At 40.6% G+C, this 21,501-nt stretch overlaps 1 protein-coding gene and 2 non-coding genes across 6 annotated transcripts; 1 reads left to right on the plus strand and 2 right to left on the minus strand.

The window, feature by feature from the left end:
• Positions 1–1,013: 1,013 nt before the first annotated feature.
• katna1 (katanin p60 (ATPase containing) subunit A 1) lies at positions 1,014–13,511 on the minus strand. 4 transcript variants are annotated; one of them, XM_046061068.1, is made up of 11 exons: positions 13,366–13,511; positions 8,273–8,438; positions 8,051–8,190; positions 7,181–7,355; positions 6,849–6,964; positions 5,945–6,050; positions 5,700–5,858; positions 4,608–4,734; positions 4,197–4,331; positions 2,463–2,589; positions 1,014–1,808 (listed from the first exon to the last, which is right to left on the minus strand). In XM_046061068.1, exons 1-11 carry the CDS (start codon positions 13,371–13,373, stop codon positions 1,610–1,612), a joined length of 1,458 nt encoding a protein of 485 aa, XP_045917024.1. In that variant the 5' UTR covers positions 13,374–13,511; the 3' UTR covers positions 1,014–1,609. The 4 variants fall into 4 exon arrangements, with proteins under 4 accessions (XP_045917024.1, XP_045917021.1, XP_045917022.1 ...); XM_046061065.1 differs by having other exon boundaries at positions 7,181–7,376; positions 13,366–13,509; XM_046061066.1 differs by lacking the exon at positions 13,366–13,511 and adding an exon at positions 10,932–11,089 and having other exon boundaries at positions 7,181–7,376.
• Positions 13,512–18,788: 5,277 nt separating this feature from the next.
• On the minus strand, positions 18,789–18,861 carry trnam-cau. The gene has a single exon. It is a non-coding gene; the product is annotated as a tRNA-Met (tRNA).
• A 2,372-nt stretch (positions 18,862–21,233) lies between these two features.
• trnav-cac lies at positions 21,234–21,306 on the plus strand. Its single transcript has one exon. It is a non-coding gene; the product is annotated as a tRNA-Val (tRNA).
• Positions 21,307–21,501: the final 195 nt, after the last annotated feature.

Below are 21,501 nucleotides of genomic sequence, written 5' to 3' on the forward strand. Positions count from 1 at the left end.
GAAGTACTCATTTGGTATCTGCATCACTTTAAGGGTACTGGTATTGTAAAAGTAATTTTAAGGCTCTTAGGGCTGGCCAAAAATGAGCTCATGATAAAAAGTTTCATATCTTTTGATATCGATACTTATCATAAGTATCAAATTGTTATTTCTTTCGAGTTTAAAGGCTGATTTTTGTTCCTGAGTGAAAGTTGAAGAAACCTGATGGTTAATTGTGGTTTATGGCTTTATGGTCAACACTTGAGGCCAAACACAAATCTGAAGTAGAACATTCAAAACAATAATAAATATACATGAGTACAATTAAATAAAAGCTTTGTTAGTCATTTTTCCCCCTCAACAAAATTAATATCTTAAAAAAAATTCAAGTGAATAGAGTCAAACATTTATTGAATATTTGTTGTATTATTGAAAGAAATTATATCATGATATTTTTTGTTATTGTTTTATTGTCCAGCCCTAGGCTATCTGGTCATTTTCAGAAAGGTTCAGCGCTTTTAACCCTTGCCTTTACTGGACAGGATACAGAAGAGAGCTGGCAGGAAATAAACACAGAAGGACGAAGGATGTTAGGAAGTTCCTAGCAAGACATGAACTGGGAAAGTTGTGATTATATGGTCAGCATCTTAAACCCTTAGGCCACCAGGGTGCCCCACAATAAACTTTTTTAATGACTTCTGAGCCCTGCACTTATACTCACACTTAAGCCGTAAAGTCGATATGATAAAAATGTGCAGAAACTGTTTATTTCACATCAGCAATATCTTAAAACTGATGGACTCATGTTTGATTTTGACTTTGGTTTGACAACTGACTTGACAAACCATGTCCATGTTGAACCAAATACAGTAATAAACAAATGTTTTGAAGAACAGTCACAAGACTCCCGTACCATGCAACGCTTCTGGAGCCAGCATGCCTATAATGCATACTCAAGTTAGAAATGTTTCAGTATGTCATCTGAGTGTTGTTTCCCCAGCAGACACACTGCTTAGTAAAAACACTTCCATGTATTCATGTAATCCTTGTTAACTTTATTCATAGAAATATCTTGTTAGCGTTATATTTGTAGGAATTTATATTTCCAAAAATCAAAACCACCGCACTAAAAATCAAGTGCATTACAAAAAGACAGGAGTAACATTTGATTGGCAGTAAGCTTAGTATCACTGTCAGACACAGTGATACTAAGCAAATATTATGACACTTGGGAAGGCAAAGTCACAGTAAAATATCTGAAAATGAACTCTACGGTCTATTGAAACAATGTGTTCTTCAGCTACAGCTAATTTTGTCTTGCATGTTGAACATGTTTGTTGATTTCAGGATCATTAAAGTAACAAATGCCATAATTTGAAAGAAAACTAGATCACACCTCAAGTTGACTCTTCAGATTTTAGATTGAGACTTTTGCATAACATTAACATAATGTATAATAGGTGCCATTTTTCAAGTGCACATATTTACCTAAATTAATAAACCTACTTTATACATTCAGTCACCTGAATTATTCAGACAAATACACAGCCACAACCTCACTACTAAAACTCACCATCTTCCAACAACAGTTGCACATCCAGACAAAGACAACTCAAATGCTAGTGTTTTTTCAGCAGGACCCGAACTCTTCGATCCACTTTTCATACTTCTCCAGATCGGATGCAGACACAGATTTGGACACTTTCCTCAGAGCTGACTCAAAGTCCTCCATGGTGGTTGGCATGTGCATCTCGTCCCGGGAGATGTTGCGGATCTCCTCTGGCGTGAGGCCCTCGATTCTTCGCCTCATGGCCATCAGAGAGGCATCCCTGCAGCATCACACAATAAAAGTAAAATTTCTCAGTTTCAGCAGACATTCAAATAGAGGCTTTTTATTGCATGAATTAGTCAAAACAATAATCCTTTCAGTGGTTGCTTTTATTGTGCTCTTCTGAAATCTTAAATTGATTTACGGACTGCAATAACAAAAAAGGAAACAGATTTTTTTTTTTTAATCCACACATTTATAATGTCAGTAAGTGTCCCCATTTAAGTTTTGTTAACAGACCATTTTGATTTGGAATCATAAAAGCATATACAACAGCATATTCCTGCAAAAAGGATTTCAAATGATTTAAGGAGATGACACTCAACTTTAATTAGAAATTGTAACACCTCTGTAAATGCATTCAACCAACTTGCTGCAAGTCACATCTATTTTTCCAAAAGGTTACGGTGGTGGTGAACAGCAGCAAAATGCAGACTCAGTACTTTACAGTATTGACTCAATTTGACAGTGAATGAGATATAAACAGGAACTATGGGGAGGTAAAGGACACTAAAATCTTAGTGTATTTTATCTAGTGTAGCAATAACCGGTCATATTCTGTGCATATCTTTGTGGTTTCATTTCTGATAGAAATAGAAACTACCATTAAGTTCAACATTGGTTTGAAGGATGAAAAATAGCAGTGATGGCTGACCTGCACACGTTGGTAATGTCGGCTCCTGAGTAACCCTCCATCTGCTCTGCAATCTTATTCAAGTCCACATCGCTGGCCAGCTCCAGTTCCTTCAGGTTGATCCTGAGCAGCTCTACTCGCCCTTTGTCTGCAAATGTAAATGCAGCGTGATGCAGCATGATTCTGCCTACAGCACCTACCACATACAGTATACACCAACCAGGTAACTAGGGATGCACCGAAATGAAAATTCTTGGCGAAAGCCAATTATGAAAAACTTTCCCGAGTACTCAACAAGGTTTTTTACATTATTTTCCATTTATTTTGCCTTTTTTACCGTTGCATAAATTAAATAGTCAAAATGTGCTTTTTACTCAGTGTTTCCCACAGGATTTGGAGGGACTATGGTGGGGGGCCCGAGAGGGTCCAGTAAAGTAAATTACATGTGTCCATTTACTTCTAATGAACAAATGTACTATGTTTTATACTTTCTGTGACTATAATCCAATTAATCCTATTTCCATCCTGTACAGACACCTTATTTTGAAAACCGGACGTTGTCACGTGTGTATCCTCACACTAAATTCCTCAAGTCTGACCCAGTTTGATAAATAATGTGTGTAGTTCTCGTATGGCGTAACATGAAGTCTTCACAGCCTCTCTTCAGGTAGGACTCTCATACTGCAACACTTGAGACAAACTAACAGGATAAAGTCTCTAACCTGCCTGTCAGCTCGCACTGGGCCGTTTCAGTGGATTTACCATAAAGGCTTTAATACGTGTGCACTCCAAATGTAGGTGCAGCTAGCTTATTCACCTTCCAGTAACGATTGACAGAAACAGTCAAAGCGGGTCAGACCGTTTGTTGCCTTTTCTAAGAAGTCAGCCACAGATGGAGTGGGTGTGCTAGGAGACAATTCAGCAGAACAGTGTCTGCAAACAGACATTTGTGCGTCTTTAAAATTCTTCCACTCTGCCAACATGTCAGCGTAATTGTTCGGTAAAAATTATTCGGTCTTTTGACTTATTAGGTCGAACACCGAAAGTGCTTTTTTTTGCTATTTTCAGCCAATTATTTTTGGTGGCCGAACGTTCGGTGCATCCCTACAGGTAACACGTGTAAAGGGCCCCGATCAAGGTTGGCTGGAATACATACAGACAGATGCTCTTGGGTCCCAGAAAGACCCAGGTTCACTGCCTCTCAGTTGGTTTGTGGTAATAACATTAATTGTGAATTTGTTTGGGGATATCCACCACTATGCATTTTAATCTGAACTTGAGGCCCTGTATTGAGTGTCAAATTCTAGCTTTGGAACTTGGTATTTATGTTGACTTTGTGCTTACATGCTCATAATCAGGCAGTATTGCAGCAAAAGATTACCGGTTGTTTACTGGTGCTCAAAACATAATGAAGCTGCATGCGGATCTGCTTTGTGCACTGTACTTGAAGGTGACAGGGTACAGAATGCAAGGAATGTGGGGGTAAGTAGGGGCCCAACGGCTTGTTTTTTCTGCAGGGCCTCCATGGCAGGTTAATCCAGTATGATCCCACATTACAAAGGAAGGTTGCAATTAATAGACATTATGAAGTCTTTCTGTCTGGACCTCTGTTGTCCATCTGTCGTGTTTTCTAGTTGCTGAGCAGTAAAAGCTCACGTCATATTAGTCTGCAGTAACTTCGATCACTTTCACTGAATCACATTTTTCACGAGACCTCTAGCGACTACACCGTCTAGCAGCAAAAAATGACTGTACTTGAAGGTAGAGGGATGTAGATCCTCTTCTCCAGCCGTCTTCTCAGAGCCTCATCAATGTCCCATGGGAAGTTGGTGGCAGCCAGCACCATCACCATCTTGGACGGGTCATCATTTTCTGATGCTCCACCGACACCTGCACAAAAGCCATAATACTGGGAAAAGCCTCAGAAAAATAACCACTTCTATCTGGGGTTTGTTTGCAGTTAAAAAACAGTTTACATATTTTTGAAAGCTGGAAAATAGGCAATGCTGCAGAAAACTAATGGTCGCTTGTTTCAAATCATTTTGGACAGATAAAATGGTTCCACAGAATAAAATTCTAACAGCAAATATAATACTTAGAATATAATATAATACAAGTGTGGCTGTGTTATTGTCAGTGTACAAGAACGTCTCATAGGCATTATACCATCCATCTGCACCAGTAGCTCTGCCTTGACTCTCCGGCTGGCCTCATGCTCCTCCGATGTCCCTCTGCGGCTGCACATGGAGTCAATTTCATCAATGAAGATCGTAGTGGGAGCGTAAAAACGTGCCTGTACAAGAACACACACAATGACTGAGTCCAATAAAAAACTCTTTGCTATTCTCAAACTGTTTCTAAGTTAGTACAGGTACAGTAAGTTAATCAGGTACACTGTCAAATATTTAATAGTTAATTCCAAATAAATCTAGAGAGAAAGAGGGATTAGGTATCAGAATTTTATGAAATGTCATGAAGTCGCAATTATATGACTCTGCGAAGGCTTTTAGTATGACATGACAGTGAGGACACCACAGCACCACACCTGGCAACACACATCCGAAGAGAGGCAGGGAGAGAAGAGTATTGAGGAAGACCGCAAGAGAAAGGTAGATTTAACAAGCTAACGTTAAGTTAGATAGATTTTACAGTTTAAAAGAACATTCATCATTAACATTATTCTGCAATAAGTAATATGCTGCGAGCTTTGCCAACATTTTGTGTTGAAAGGTGGTGGGGAAATAAGGGCTCAGATGAAAAAACATTTTAAATGGTCTTCAGCATAAGTGATTTTAGGAAATGTAACTGAGGTTCAGTTCGAGGTCAGTAGATAATTACAAATAACGGCAGAACAGGAAAAATACTGATAACAGCGCATCAAAAATAGACATAGGCTACTACAGAGTCAAGAATACGAAAACAATGAGCATAAAACGCACAACAGTGTCAACCATCACATCCACACCTGCAACATCACGGGCGAGTTCAATCTCAAAACAGTTTGCTATGTTTTCTGATGGACATGTTGTGGCATACATGAGAGAGAAGTGAGGGGAAATGACATGGCAAAGTGTGTGATTCACTGTAATACAGGAGTCCCATGAATTTTACAAATGAATGGGAGACGTTTTGTCAGACCCCAGTTTTTTTCACTATATTATGAGAATTTTACTTGGTATTCCAGATTCATGTTGACAGTTGAATGTTTAGTTTAAAAACAACATTACCTGGTTACCAATCACATAAATAAAGTCTTACCATTTCAAAGAGAAGGCGAACTAGCTTCTCAGACTCCCCTCTATACTTGGAGGTGAGAGTAGATGAAGAGACGTTGAAAAATGTGGTTCTGCACTCGGTAGCAACTGCCTTGGCCAAAAGTGTTTTCCCAGTGCCTGGAGGTCCGACCATAAGCACTCCCTAAAGTAAAAAAAAAAGGTTTTGTGCATTGACATCAGTGACACATTACAAAACAAATAAAAACTAAAATCTCTTTAAATCAGCACCTTCCATGGTCTTCGTATCCCTTTGAAAAATGCTGGCATCCACATGGGCAACACGACTGCTTCTTTCAGGAGTTTTTTTGCATCTTCCAAGTCTGCAATGTCGTCCCTAAAGAAACAGGTTAGACAGAGAAGACACCTGGCAGTTCTCAGGAAGGCCAGTGATCATGCCAAGAAAGGTGCTTGATAAACCACACACACACTTCCTACCATTCTTGCGGAGTAAGAATCTTCACCTTCTAATATAATGGCATGTTTTTCTAGCTGCGAACGAGCTTTTCTAGCTCTGCACAGCTCTATACTGCTGTGGTTATCAATAGTTCCACAGATTGACAGGACAAGTAACCATAACAAGCCCAAATTCCTCAGAGCCCTGTTCAGAGGTCTTAGATTAACTTTGAAATTATAATTCCATTCATTTATGAAATGTATGCCGAACTGCTAGTTAGCGTCAGAAAATAACATAATGTCATTTTAATTGAGAAAATCAATGGTCAACTCTTTTCAGCTTTAAAATATCATTACCATTTTGAGCACACCCTAAATAAAAATTCTAATTTCAAAACAATTTAGCGTTCAAGCAATGACAATGTTTTTTTGCTATATTTGTTGCAGGTCTGGCAGGCTATTATTAGCATGTGGGTTTTTAATCCCAAGATCAATGTAATTTCATATTAAGTGTTAACATAATGTGAAGAACTTTTTTTCTGAAAAAAGATACAATCCACCATCATTGGAAATATGCTTGTTTGCCATCTTATCCTAAGTGAATAAGACTCTTAAGCATCTTCTACTGATGAGGCTTTTAGTTAGCCTAGCTCACTACTAGCTAAAGACTGAAAGCAGGAGTAACATTATCCAATAGTCTACAAGCGTAAGTGATGAATATAAACAGGTGAACATATACCATTTAACATTTGGATTCTGAGATATAATATCTCTTTCTAGAGCGTCCACAAGGTCCTTATCATATCCTGTCCCGTCAAACTTTCTCACTTCTTTCTCCTGGACATCTCCTTTGTTCTGGAATGCAGACACAAAACATTATTACTCTTCCCCCGTTTCCTGAATGTAACCCATGTGGTCCGATTTCTCCCAAGCTGAAAACTGGAATTACAGGCTAGGCATGGCTGCAGGTAAACAAGCAGCATGTGGATACCGTTTAATCAACAATGTAAATAGTCGTCTCTGAATATATGCTGTATCATGTTGCGTTGAAACCACCAACATGGTGTTCACCTTATCATCCTTTGCTTTGCCAGAGGCCTCCTTTGCCTCCTTCTTTTCTTTGCCCTTGGAGGGCTTGCTTCTGTCCCCATTGGGTCCGCGAGGCGAGTGCCTCAGCTGGGCCCTCACAGCCACGCTCAGGCGGTTGTTGGGAGGTTTGCTGTCTTTATAGGGGTTAGCAGGCCTCCTGACAGGACAGGGAGAATGTCTTTCAAAAGAGAAGAGGAAGATGGAGCTATTAACAACCATCAGCCTTTCATGCGTCTTTATCATTCCAAACAATTATGTTACTCATGATATCGGTTTAGTTGTGGTTTTATTCACGCAGGGCACTAATCAGTGATATGATTCAATCTGGACTGGACGAAGACACTAGACAGACTAAGGCACAAAGACTTTTGAAATCTGACTATTCATGACTATTCAGTATGTATGCATATCCTGTTTCTGTCAAATTAATCACCAATACATTTTTAGAAATTCCCTGGAGGCCACACATGTGTATATGTATGAGACACTATAGGATATGCGATATAATGCTCATCAAGTGTTTTAACGGAAGACTAATACAAGACGTTTAAGTGAAGTGAAAAACACACCAAGAGGTAGCATAAAGTTTACAGGCCACCTTTCCAGAGGGCAGAGCAGGAACAAAACCGTCTCACATCAGGGCCTCAGGTTTACTAATCTGAATCATGTGACTACATCAGGGCTATTGTTCACAGACAAATAGCTTATACAACCCCCGATCATAAATCTGTGCACTAGGTCTGCAGTGTTCCAACAGTATCAAAGTTGGTGTAAAAGTAAACAAAGAACGTTTACTAAAGCAATGCATGAGGCCGTTCATTAATTTTCAATGTAAGTAACTAACTGCAATACCTCTGTTCCACGTGCACAGGCCTTATTTCACAGTCATCATGGTTACTGGGTTTAGCAGGCGTTGTGTCCAGCTGAAAGTTCTCCAGAGTCGACATTATGTCCTGAACCTGTTGATTCTCCTCACTAATTTCTTGCCACAACTGAGAAACAAAACACAGATAAACATCAGAAAAAACAGGATTTGTTAAGTTTTATCTGATACATTTTTAATGCCAAAATTACCTGCTGCCATCTCTGTTGAAAACTGCTGTCCCGCACGGTGTACACATACTTCTTGATTTGTTCCAGCAATCCATGATAGAGAACACTGGCCGAGCTGTAGTTTCCCAGCAAGGCATATTCGCGGGCCAGCTTCACGTTCTCACTGATCTCTCGTAGACTCATGGTGCTGCCGAAACATAGACATCAAGTTAGCGCAAAGGTTATGACAGCAACTAAAGCCAAGGCAGATATAATGTGATCAGGCTGTGATTTTGTGTCCCATCATTTACACGGCAATCACCTCAGAAAGGTATCTCTCTAAGGCTAGCGTGGACAGAGGAATGATTACGGTGACCAAAAACACTTTAAAATATACACATGAGAATATGTACTTCAGTATTGTTTCAAGACAGATAAGAAAATTGGGAGAGAAAAAACATTTATGTACAGATGCATGAAAAAGTATGTGAATCCTTTACCTGGATTTCTGCATAAATAGGTCATAAAATTTGATCTGATCATCTAAATCACAACGACAAACACTGCTTAAAGTAAAACTACACAACAATTATATGTTTTTATTGACCACACCATGTAAACATTAACAGTGCAGGGTGGGAGAAGTATGTGAACCCCTACGCTAATGACTTCTTCAAAAGCTAATTGGAGTCAGAAGTCAGCCAACCTGGAGTCCAATCAATGAGACAAGATTGGAGGTGTTGGTTAGAGCTGCCCTGCCCTATAAAATCATCTTATGTTCATATGTTCACTCACAGAGACTTCACTTGGTAAAAAAACTTGGTACCCCATTACGTTACAGGTCATGGACCAGGTAAAGCAACAGTAGATACTAGAGTGCTAATGTTGGCTTTGGCTGTTTCATAGGCTGCGTCATTAACAAGCCGGCATGCGGCGCACCTGTTGCCGGACCGTGATAACCGATCGCGGGTGGAAAAATGCGGAAAAAAGACGAGTTCTGTGTCTTTAGGTGACTTTATAAAACATACTGCCGATGGCAGATGAAACCAAAGTTGAGTTGTTTGGAAGGAACACACAACCCTATGTGTGAAGGAAAAAAAAGGTACAGCACACCAACATCACAACATCATCCCAACTGTGAAGTACGGTGGGGGGGGGGGGGGGAAGCCTGCAAGGGTTGCTATCATCGACAGAAAAACGTTTTATTCCAGAAAATTTTAGAGGAGAATGTAAGGCCATCTGTCCACCAATTGAAGCTTAACAGACTGGTGATGCAACAGGACAACGACCCAAAGCACAGAAGTAAATCAACTACAGAATGGCTTAAGCTTTAGAAAATACGCCTTCTGGAGTGGCCCAGTCAGAGTCCTGACCTCAACCCAATTGAGATGCTGTGGCATGAATTCAAGACAGCTTCACACATCCCATTAATTTAGCTTAACTGAAATAGTTTTGTAAAGAGGAATGGTCCAAAAATTCCTCCTGATAGTTGTTCAGGTCTGATCGGCAACTTCAGGAAACGTCTGGTTGAGGTTTTTGTAGCCAAAAGGAGGGTCAACCAATTATTAAATCCAAGGGTTCACATAGTTTTTTCCCCCCCTGCACTGTGAATATTTACACCGTGTGTTCAATAAAAACAAAATACATGTAACTGTTTGTGTGGGGTTAGTTTAAGCAGACTGTGTTTGTCTTCACTTAGGTGAAGATCAAATCACATTTTATGACCAGTTTATGCAGAAATCCAGGTAATTCCAAAGGGTTCACATCCTTTATCCAGCGACTGTGCGATTATGACTAGTTTCTACACTACTCATTTCTTTGATAAATTATATTTTGTCTCACCATTCCCATACACTGGGTTTAATACCACAGGAATCCTTGATGCCTATGCCTTTATTTATCACTATATACCAGGTATCAGATCAGTACTCGGTATCAGCAGATCCCTTGAGTTTAAAGTATCATATTGAGGGAGAAAAAATCAAATCAGAGCATCCCTAATTAAATAAATAAAAAGTGTGGTTTATCATGAATAACAATTTAGCAGAATAGTCCAGTCCATATGGTGGCAACCATATTAAGTATTAAAACTTTATGTGAAAAAGAATGTATTGTTTCAATTGTTTTAATACCTTTCAAAGTCTTTTTTCTTGTTCTTTTATTTGACTCCCCAGCTGTGCTGCTGTCACATCATCAAGACTTACATTTGTAGTGTAGATATTCCATCACCTGACCATGTAACATTATTTACAACATATGTAGAGTTTAAAGGTATTTTCCACATTCAGTGAAATATTAAGTAACGGTAGCTGTTCCTCAGTTTAACTTGTTCTTCCATGGATTACAGCAGCCTCGCCCGACTGAAAGCCAACTGTTTGTGGGAAAATGAGACACAAAAGTCTACACGTACAAGACGCTAGCGTTCCAGATATGTGGAGAATAACTTCTCTGTGTTGGAGAGACACACAATGGCTGTCAGCCAAAATAACTTTGAACTATTTACAGTAACTTAAGTTCCACGGTATGTTTTGAATTTCAAGCCGGGTGGTTAACGTTAACTCACCATTTTCTTGTACAGACGCCAAAGATAAAAGCACCAGCGGTATCTTTACAAAACTCGACGTGCTCATATGCACGTACGTGGATAAATATAAGTCAGACTTCTTACACAAAAGGAGGTCGTAATGGGTTTATACTCAACTTTTCAGATGAACGCACGCACAGTCTTCGCAGCGGCTGTTATAACGAGTTCCGCCGTGGCAGTTCAAAGAGAGACAGAGACAACAGCAGAACAAACTAAACGAGCTGCGGACGGTTGTAGTAGTTCACTTCTTACCACGGAAGTCAGCGACAGCGCACGTTCCGTATGCAAATATCTCAAGCCAAGTGGTGTGAAAGTGCTGACTTCCGCTTATAACCTTCAAAATAAATGTGGGTAACTTTCAAATGTGAAACAAGAACGCCTCAGTTTCCAGCCTTTTCTCTTAAGTGCTTAAAGGTGCAATAAGACATAAAGCAATTCTGAAGCAGGGTCGTCGTGCCTCCAAACAAAGACACACCTTGAATGACCTCATCCCCTCTCAAACAAGTAGGATTTCTTTCTAGATTAAATGTTTTGTCATTTTAATTCTAACTGTGATCTAAATGCCTCCACCACACTTCCAGGAATAAAAAAGTGGCCATACTGATTTCTTATTTAAAATAATTTTAATATACTGCGTCTAAAAACACTCAAATCAGCCAATAAAATACCTTGCATCATGTGTAAGTTTTAAATGTTAAATCTAAACTCCATGTTGCTGAAATCCTCAATTATCAGGAAAAGAACAGGGACCATGGCCTCATTGTCCTCAATGGTGGCTATGGGCTCTGCTTTTAAGTATCACATGGGACCCTAGTAGGGCATGGCTGTATTAACCGTTTTGGGGGTTCCAGGACAAAAATGTGACGCTGGGCCCCTGTAGCCTCCAAGTTCCCACCAAGTACAATGCACACAGCCCACTGCAGACGGTAGCTTCATTACAAAAACCAACTAGAACTGCCTTACTGGAATACTACATAACAGCAAGTTTGTTGCGTTTCAGTTTGTTTGTGGTTATTTGATATAACACAACTACATTTAGGAAATTGCACCATGTGAGCACAATATAAACTACAAGGTTTAGATTTCCACAGTTCGCTGTAATTTCTGTCTTGTGCAAAAAGACATGATTTCAGTGACGTTGGTGTGCAAATGTGATTGGATTATAATTAATTCTTTCCTGTGTATGCCAATATCCATTATTATTGAGCCTAAAGTAAATGTATTTAGGCTGTTTAAAGTTTTTATATCCCCCACATGGAGAGGACTCTGTTGTGAAGTTTGCAGATACCACCATCATAAACGATGAGACTTCCTATTGGGTGAAAATCGATAACAACCAATAAGAACAACCTACCGCTCAACAGCAAAATCAAGGAGCTGATCGATGATTTTAGGAAAAAGGATACAAAGACATACACTTCTGTCTACATCAGTGGAACTGAGGTGGAGCAGGTGAACAGTTTTAGGTTCCTGGGAATCAGTATCACAGAGAATCTTAAGAAGGAAAAATACCTGTGCCAAGTTTTTCTTAACTTTTACAGAGGAGCAATGGAAAGCATCCTGACTGTAAACTGTTAGGATTTGGTTGTGTGTTCATGTTTTTCCTGTTTAGTCTGTTTTCATAGGTTTGGTTCTGTAAGCTTTATTTGATCTTGTCACATTTGGGGTTTTGTAGCTTAATCTAGTGTTTTGTCCATTTGCATGTTTAAGTTCTTAGTATCTGTCTTGTCTCTTATCTTAGTTCTTAGTCCTGCGTTTTAGTTCTTAGTCTTGTGCTTTAGTTCATGTTTAGTGTTTTTCCTGGTCTGTGTACTTCTGTTTTATTATTTTGGTCTGTGTCTTAGTCCTTAGTCTTATGTATGCATGTTTTAGTGTAGTCCTGTCTCCTCTTTAGTCCGTCTCTGTCCATGCCCTGATTTTGCAGTCTTTCCATATTTTGTGTTTTATTTTGGTAGATCTGTCCTTGTGTCTTCCCAAGGACTTTACTTCCTGCTTTATTTTGGAATCTTCTGTGCCTGGTGTTTTTGTCTAGCTTTGTTCCTGTTGTTGATTACCTGATTTGTTTCAGCTGTGCTTCCCTCCCTGCTTCTTTGCCTGTGTATATATTGTCCTCAGTTGTGTTCAGTGTTTGTGATGTCCTTGTCTGTGTGGAGTGTTCTGTCCTGAACTTGTGGATTGATCCATGTTTTGTACCTTGTTCCTTTTGTTTTTTTCCCTGTGGATTATGTTTTAGTTTGGAGTAACTTTTGTTTGTTCAGTTGCCACTGAGCTCCCAGTGTAAGCCTATTTTACTTGGTTAATAAATATTTGTTGGACTGCAATTCCCTCGCCTCTGTCTGCATTTGGGTCCACTCCTCTGTTTCCTACCGCTGCACTCAACTGCCCATGACAGAAACATCACAAACTGGCATTGGATGCACATGGCCCCGGACTGGAGGGCTCTGCAGTGGGTGATTCAAACTGCTCAGAAGATCATTGGTACCCATATATTGCATATCAATATCGGTGAGGTGCCTGCAGAGTCGAAAGGATACTAAAAGACAGTACTCACCCAGCCATAGCCTGTTCACCCTGCTGCCATCTGGAAAGAGCAACAAAAGTATCTGCTGTTGTACCACCATGCTACAGAGCAGCATATTATAATATCCAATAATAATAATATAGATACGGGTAATCCAGGCTCATGTGCTGTTCAACTTCACGTTTCCTTTGTGTGTGGTGTGGTCATGGCAATCCCTCATTTCCTGGATCTCTGCTGATTCTGCACATCTAATGGACCTGCCCACCTGATATCCATTGGCTCATCAGCCTGGCAGTATTTCAACCACAGTTCTTCATCCATTTGGTGCCAGATTATTGGCTCAGGTACAGTGGTATTCTAGTTTAGTTTTTAGTGGGCTCTAGTTTTGTGATTAAATTCTTCATGTTGATTCCTAGTCTGTCCCTAACTCTCTTGCCCTTGTGCCTCAATCACCCCTCATCTTATGCCTGCCTGCCTCCCTGCTTATCTGCCTTCTAATCCCTAAAGTGCCCATGACACTCACCTTTATCTATCAGTCCTGCCATCCACTATCTCTGCCCTCTACTCTTTCCAGCTAATTTCTCCTCGCATCGCCACCTCAGGATGTTTTTTATGAAAATCCATGCTTCCTGAGGAACCTCACTTGCTTCTAGAAGTGAAATCTTGAATTTGTCAACTTGGTGGCATGTTCCCACTGGCAATGTTTTCTTAACTTTCTTCCTCATCCTGTTACTCCTGAACCAGTCACTCTAGTCTCTGCACCTCAGCCTTCTAGCATCCAGCCCAGCAACACAGAACTTGCCACTTGCCCTGTCAGATCCACAGTCGGCAGCCCTGGCAACACCTGTTTCTGCTGAGCTGCAGTGGTCCTCAGTTCCTGGCCTGCAGCAGACTCCGGTGACCTGCCTGTCTTTCAGTCTGACAGTCTTCCTCTAATCCTGTATTTCAAAAGCTGGATGCTTATACAGCAGCCTGTCCTGACTTGCAGCGAATCATCTTGTACCGGATGTCTTTCCTGACCTCCAGCTTTGTCGCCGTCTTCCAGAGCAGTCCCACCTACGTCACAGGACTCCAGAGCTGCTCCGCTTGTCTGGACCTCCAGAGCGGACCTGCTTACATTGCCAGCATCCAGGCCATCATTCATTGCTTCTCCGCCCTTGGGCCCTGGCAGACCCTTGCCCCCAGGCTGTCCACCTGAGGGCTCCAGTCCTGTCCAGCCCTCCATCCTTTAGCTCCTGGGCCACTTGGTGGAAATAAATATAAATACAAGTCCTCATAAAATATGTGAAGATGTGGATATTTGTTTTGCCTTCAAGCTTCACCTTCCTTTAAGTCCTTTTTAAAGTTTTTTTAATGCAGCATTCGTCCACAAAGAGATGGGAGGGCATGGAAATGTAACTCACTAACAGCACTCACCTACTAACGTAGAGAGAATGATGAATAATGAAGGAAAGGGGATATTGTAGTTGGCTATAGAAAACAATAACGTTAGTCTAGCTAGCTATAGCATTTCAAAACAATCCGTCCCCATAGAATGTTGTTGCCAGTGAAAACTAAATGTCATAGTGTCCAGGTTAATACTATTGTAACAGTATATCCTTCAATTCGTTGACCAGATGGATATTGGAAGATAATTTAGAGAGGGGGAGAGAGAGAGAGAGGATTGGCAGGGCAGAGATTCTGAGGGAGCAGTGTAATTGATGTCAGTAGTGGTCTGGACAACAAAGCATAGCCTAAACTAAATAATTTCATGATACTTATTATATTTCCTGTATTCTGACCCACTTAACCTTCTACATTTATTGGCAGTAATACATTAAATAAATATTTAGATGTGCCTAAATGTAGGCTAGGCTCTACATGATTATCTACCCACAGACATACACACATGAAAATATACTAAAATGAAAGCAATCATGCATACATGCATACATACAAGTAGTAATCGTTACTCTAAATCTTTCATTCCTTCCGCCACCAGGTTATTAAATTCAGACAGTGGCCACTTTAAATAGGATCCTTATCAACAGCTTACATGATAAACTATTTTATGCTTGTATGCCAAACTACAGAGCAAAATCCCACTCTGCAACTTATCTAATAGACAATAGATACATTTACATGGGAAGACGGATTGCATTTAAGTAATAGCCTACAGCAGAAGTCAGCAGGAGCACAGTCTGGCCTAAGTGAATTCCGCCCATGCAACTTTGATGTGTCTAAAAGATAACATTAGGCTACAGTAACTTTTGTTCAACAGAGGAGAAATGGAAGACGAGGATATGTCGGTCGCTTTTTCCCTGTTAACATCTTGGCTTCTTCACTGGTTGTTGGCATAAGAGTAGTTCTAATACAGTAACAAAAGATACGAGTGAAAAGAGTTTGCAAGCACAAGGTTCACATGCCCTGGTGGCTAAGCCCCCCCTGTCTTTCAATCCTAGTGACGTCCCTGCCTTTTGCTGCATTAGGTTATGCCCTCTTTCTCCCCTGCCTTTGCTGTCTCTCTGTACTGTCACTATCAAATAAAGTGAAAAGGTCAATAAATACAGAACTAAAAGAATACATGAATAAATGCATAAAAAGAAGTTGGTAATTAGAGAATAACATAAATAAATACGGAAATAAATAAATGCACAAATACATAAAAGTTGGTACATAAATAAATGTCTTTAATTTATTTCTACATTTTTGTACACCTACATTTGTTTTGGTATTTCTGTATTTCTGTTACACTACACTCTACACTACACTACACTCTAAAGGAGGATTGGTCAACTTGGTGAGCCAGACAGAAGCAAACGATTCAAAGTCTTCCCTGTGCATGATATACAGCCACGCTAACCTTGTGTGAGTCGGATGTTAGCAAACTAGCTACATGTAATAGCTTTAAGTGGAAGGCTGCAGGCAGACCTGCTGTGGGGTGTGGCTGACCAGCCTGAACACTGTGAGTTTGTTTGCTTTCATTTTATGTAAAAAAAGCAAGCAAGCTAACAGCAACGCTCCTGTCGAGTCAGCACCCCTAGCAAGGTAGAATTACTGTAGTAGACCCAAACTGATCACATTCCTGTAACCAGTCCTGCTTAGTTTAGACCTACTACATACAGAAACAGAAATACAAGGTGGCAAGCTTTACTCCAAATGAACCAAGCATAGTTTATCTTTTATGGAATGATTTTGTGATGTAAAGTTTGGAAATCAAAGTCTTACACAACAAAGCAATCATCAGTAAAACCAGGGCTACTTGTGCTTATATATTGTTTTCTTCACGCTTTGACTTTTTTGTACTGATCACCCAGGTTAACACTACCTATGACCGCCAGACACTAATAAACATGCCGAGAGTGGATGTGATATACATGTGCACATACACATACATGCATACATGTACACAGTGTAATGAGTGCAAAGAATGCTGGAATAAATTAGTATTATGTGCAGGTGTTATGTACACGAGATGGGTGGATTTGGTATAAAGTATGAACAGCTCTGAAATAGAGAATGATGAATAAATAGTAAGTGGTAGCCAGTAAACAGGTGGCAGAGTTACTGGGTTATTGCACAGGAATGGTTCCTGACATTGTGAGTCAGAGTCAGCTGTTCATCAGAGTGATGGCTTGTGGGAAGAAACTGTTCTTGAGTCTGTTGGTTTTTGCGCACAATGCCAAAGAAGCTGGAACAGGTTGTGTCTGGGGTGAGATGGATCTGCAGTGATGTTTCCTGCCCGTTTCCTGACTCTGGAAATGTATAAGTCCTGAATGGAGGGCAGGTTGGCACAGATGATTTTTTCTGCAGTCCTGACTGTCCGTTGTAGTCTGCTCCTGTCCTTTTTGGTGGCAGATCCAAACCAGACAGTGATGGAGGTGCAGAGGACAGACTGGATGTTGGCTGTGTAGAAGTGGATCAGCAGGTCCTTAGGCAGGTTGAGCTTCCTGAGCTGACGCAGGAAGTACTTCCTCTGCTGGGCCTTCTTGATGATAGTGTCAGTGTTGGGCTCCCACTTCAGGTCCTGGGATAAAGTGGATCCCAGAAACCTGAAGGATTCCACAGCAGACACAGGGCTGTTGAGTATGGTGATGGGCGGCAGAGTGGGGGGGCTCCTCCTGAAGTCCACGATCATCTCCATAGTTTTGAGCGCCAGCTGATCACCGTCCCGGATGAGTTGTGTCGTCAGCAAACTTCAGGAGTTTGACAGATGGGTCTTCTGAGGTGCAGTCATTGATGTAGAGGGAGAAGAGTAGTGGGGAGAGCACACACCCCTGGGGGGCACCATTGCTGATAGTCTGGGTGCTGGATGTGATGTTCCCCAGTCTTACCTGCTGACTCAGTCAGGATGTTTGTGATCCACTGACAGGTGGAGGCTGGCACAGTGAGCTGGGGGAGTGTGGTGCTGAGGATGTCCAGGATGATGGTGCTGAACGCCGAGCTCAAGTCCACGAACAAAAAAAGATACGACTCAAACATAATCCAAAACTATGACAGACTAAACAGGAAAAACATGAACACAAAACCAAAGTCAGAAACCAAAGTCCTCCACAGAAAACATCTAATTTTCACTTTTCATTTCACTTTATTCAAATCAAACTGTGGAAATGATCATGTATAGCACTGTGGACACCATAGAATAGAACCTGATGGTAAATACAACAGAAAATCAAGTAACAACAAGTTTAAAGCTGCAGTTGGCAACGATTGAACATACAAAGTCTTTCTCTGCTGCTCGCATCACTCCGCTAAGCCCACCCACAAAATCCACAAGCAGGAGCCGGTTGCCCTTCATCCTGCATAGGGCTTGCTCTCCACCGCAAGAGTCTCGCTAAGACCCCGGCCGCTCTCACATCAACTTGTCTTCTGAAAGATGCCCCTCCAACACTTTGCGGCCCAGGGCAGAGCACCGCAGGCTTCAGTTGCTGCTGCAACAACGTCTAACAGCAGGATGAGAGGCTAGTACACCACTGTCCTCCCTCAAAAGTTATTCCCCACTGTTTGTCATCATGCCTCTTTTCCACTTTACTTTTGTAATTCAATACATAGAAAAGTCATGTATAATTCCATTATTCCAAACAGAGTACAATCTAATAAACATGGTTATCTTAGCCACTAACATGTCAGATATCAGCCCAATTACTCAGCCAACTGATAGATCACTACAAAGAAACATTATTAAAGTGCAAATGGTAATCAGTGTTGAATGTGTGTGCATGGTGTCAGATGTTCATGTGGTATTCAGTTTTGTCAGTGGTGAATGTGTGCACATAGAGACTTATGCTGGTTAAACAGATGAGCAGGAGCAAGGCTGGACTTCTTACTTTGGAAGCTGTATGTTCTTGATGGAATTATTTGAATCTTAAAACTTCTTTATGTGTCAGCTGTATGCTTCCGAAAGAATGATGAGTATTTTTATGCAAATATACTGGTATCTATCCTGTTGTGTTGTCATCTGACTTTAAAAGACCTGCCCCGTGTGAGGCTTGAACTCACGACCTTCAGATTATGAGACTGACGCGCTGCCTACTGCGCCAACGAGGCCTGAAAGTGTAAATAATGATTGATTCAGATGAATTGTCAGAGATGTCACTGTGGAGTACCTTGATTTTTTTGAAATGTGTGCCCACTGGGCCAACAAGGCAGTTGGAGCTCAGCTCACATATTAAAGGTGAACAATAACCATTCTTGACCTCGGAAACAACAATTGACAAAACAGTCTTAAAACAAAATCCACTTATTTGCTTGTTCTGTAGCTTTAGACAGTCTTCATTGCTCAGTTGGCATGGAACTGAAGATGTTTCATTCATTCATTCATTAATGTGCTTATTAATGAATGAAATAGAAAAACACATTGGGTTATGCTGGACCCCGTCTCACTCTCCTGTCAAAGGTGAATTGAGTGTCAGTGTTTACATTTTGATGAAAGGATGAAGAGGGAGCTATGCTTTTGGGCACGAGAAGAGAAAAAAACTCAGTGAAAGTGAACTGCAGGAACAGAATCAATCAGGTAAACTGTTCTCTCCTCTCAAACTTTGATGTCAGCAGTGAATCTCTCCTCTGTCTGTCTTGCTAACCCAGCTGGGCAGGGTTATTGCTCTGTCTTTGTATTGGTAGCTTGCCAGACTGTGTTTCTGAACAACTGCAGCTCGTAAAAAATATAACCGCGTCGCACGTAAACATTGAAAATTCAGTTTGTGCGTTCTAGCAGCAACATCTGTGCCAGCCTATACAGTATTTGGTGCTGATAAGTCCAGTCAATACACAGCTGTGATGGCACTCCATTAAAGGCGCTCAGCATGTTCAAACAAGACAGTATCTGTCCCTCAGTCAAGGTTTACAAATCTGGACTAATGCAAGATGGAAAGCAGTGACATTGACTATTGACTATTAAAATGTTGATCAGCTGGGTAGACTGGGCACTATGGATGCACATCTCTTAGCAAATAATAAGCATCACGAATTCAGTCAAGTCATAGTATAATATTTTCCCTTTGAAAATGTATTAAACGAAACGTGGTGGAGCCAGTTTGAATGGGCCTGATGTAGCTGATCACATTAATAAATAGGAAATATCAAGAATTTACAGGGGCTGCTTTGTCAGTGGAGTAGATGCTGTACAAGCACAGTTAATCCAAATCCAGCCTAAGCCAGTACTAGCACAGACCCAGTCCAGACGTCTGTGGCAGGTCCCATAGACCCAGGTGAAGTACAGGCAGCCTCAGCCAGTACGAGCACAGCCAGAGATGTACAGCCAGCATCAGTGGCTGGAAGAGAGAATTTGGTCTTTGAACAAAGATGATGTAACATCCACAGTACTGTATTTTGTTAGAAAACAAAGCAAATCATCTGCATATAATGTCAAAATTAGAAATGATAATATATAATTGCAAATGACATGATTAAAAGTCCAGAGAGGAGCTGCTCTGTTTTTCAAAGCTGTCTGCAGTAAGGAAGAAGCAACAGCGCCCTCTGCTGGTCTCCCATCCAAGTACTAACCAGGCCCGACCCTACTTAGCGTCCGAGATCGGGCGTGTTTTTTTTTTTATCTTTTATTATCAAAATATCATTTTTCAAAGCATCTTTACATTATTTACAACATATTAGTCAAAAACACTGAAAAGAACCACTGGAAAAAGGATTGTGTAAGACAAAAAGATTTTCAAATAAATTAGGACTTGACTCTAAAACAACAAAACATACTTAGGGACCAAACACCAAAGAGCGGACGAAAATTTTGTCTGACTTACCCTTACTCTGAGGCAAAATTGTTCACAATAACAGGAACCCAAGTAATTTAAAGTGCAAAGCTTAGACACACCAAGAGAATCTATCTTAATGTAATAGTCACTTAATCTACCAAAAATTAAAAATGAGTAAGCACCTCTGTATGCATCATATGTGTTCAAACCAAACGGCCTATTTAAAGATGATGTAACATTCATATCGCTGTAGCTTGTAAGGAAACAAAGCTAATCGTCTGACTATAATGACAAAATTAGCCTTTTAATCATAATACTCCGCGGTCCCCCTGTCAGTGTTACATTATCATTTAAGGTGGGCAGCCACATCCTACAGCAGGTCTGCCAGCGGCCTTCTGGTGGAAGCCATTACATGCATAGACAGATAGCTACCTCATGATTAACCGACCATTACTGCACCCCTCAATAGTTTGTGCTGCTCAGTGGCTGATTCAGAGTTAATCATGTAGAGAGTGTTTACAGATACTTATAAACTTCAGTCATTATGTAATGATCCATTAATATAGTTTATCTCAATCTGTTCTCTGGTAACTCTCATTGTCATCTGTACAGTACTCAATTCGGAGATTCTGGCAATAAAAACAATATTTACGCAAGATTTATGTACATGTTTCAGTTGTTTCATCTTCCGTAGCTTGCATATTGTATTACGTAGTTTCCGTAGTGTAGTGGTTATCACGTTCGCCTCACACGCGAAAGGTCCCCGGTTCGAAACCGAGCGGAAACAGTTTATGTCCCCTCACAGAGCAGCTGGTTTTTGCCGCTGAATGGACTGTACACTCAAATCCTAAAGGATTATTAGGAACACCTGTTCAATTTCTCATTAATGCAATTATCTAATCAACCAATCACATGGCAGTTGCTTCAATGCATTTAGGGGTGTGGTCCTGGTCAAGACAATCTCCTGAACTCCAAACTGAAT

This window comes from Micropterus dolomieu, linkage group LG10 (genome assembly GCF_021292245.1).
Source record: "Micropterus dolomieu isolate WLL.071019.BEF.003 ecotype Adirondacks linkage group LG10, ASM2129224v1, whole genome shotgun sequence".
Taxonomy (NCBI): domain Eukaryota; kingdom Metazoa; phylum Chordata; class Actinopteri; order Centrarchiformes; family Centrarchidae; genus Micropterus; species Micropterus dolomieu.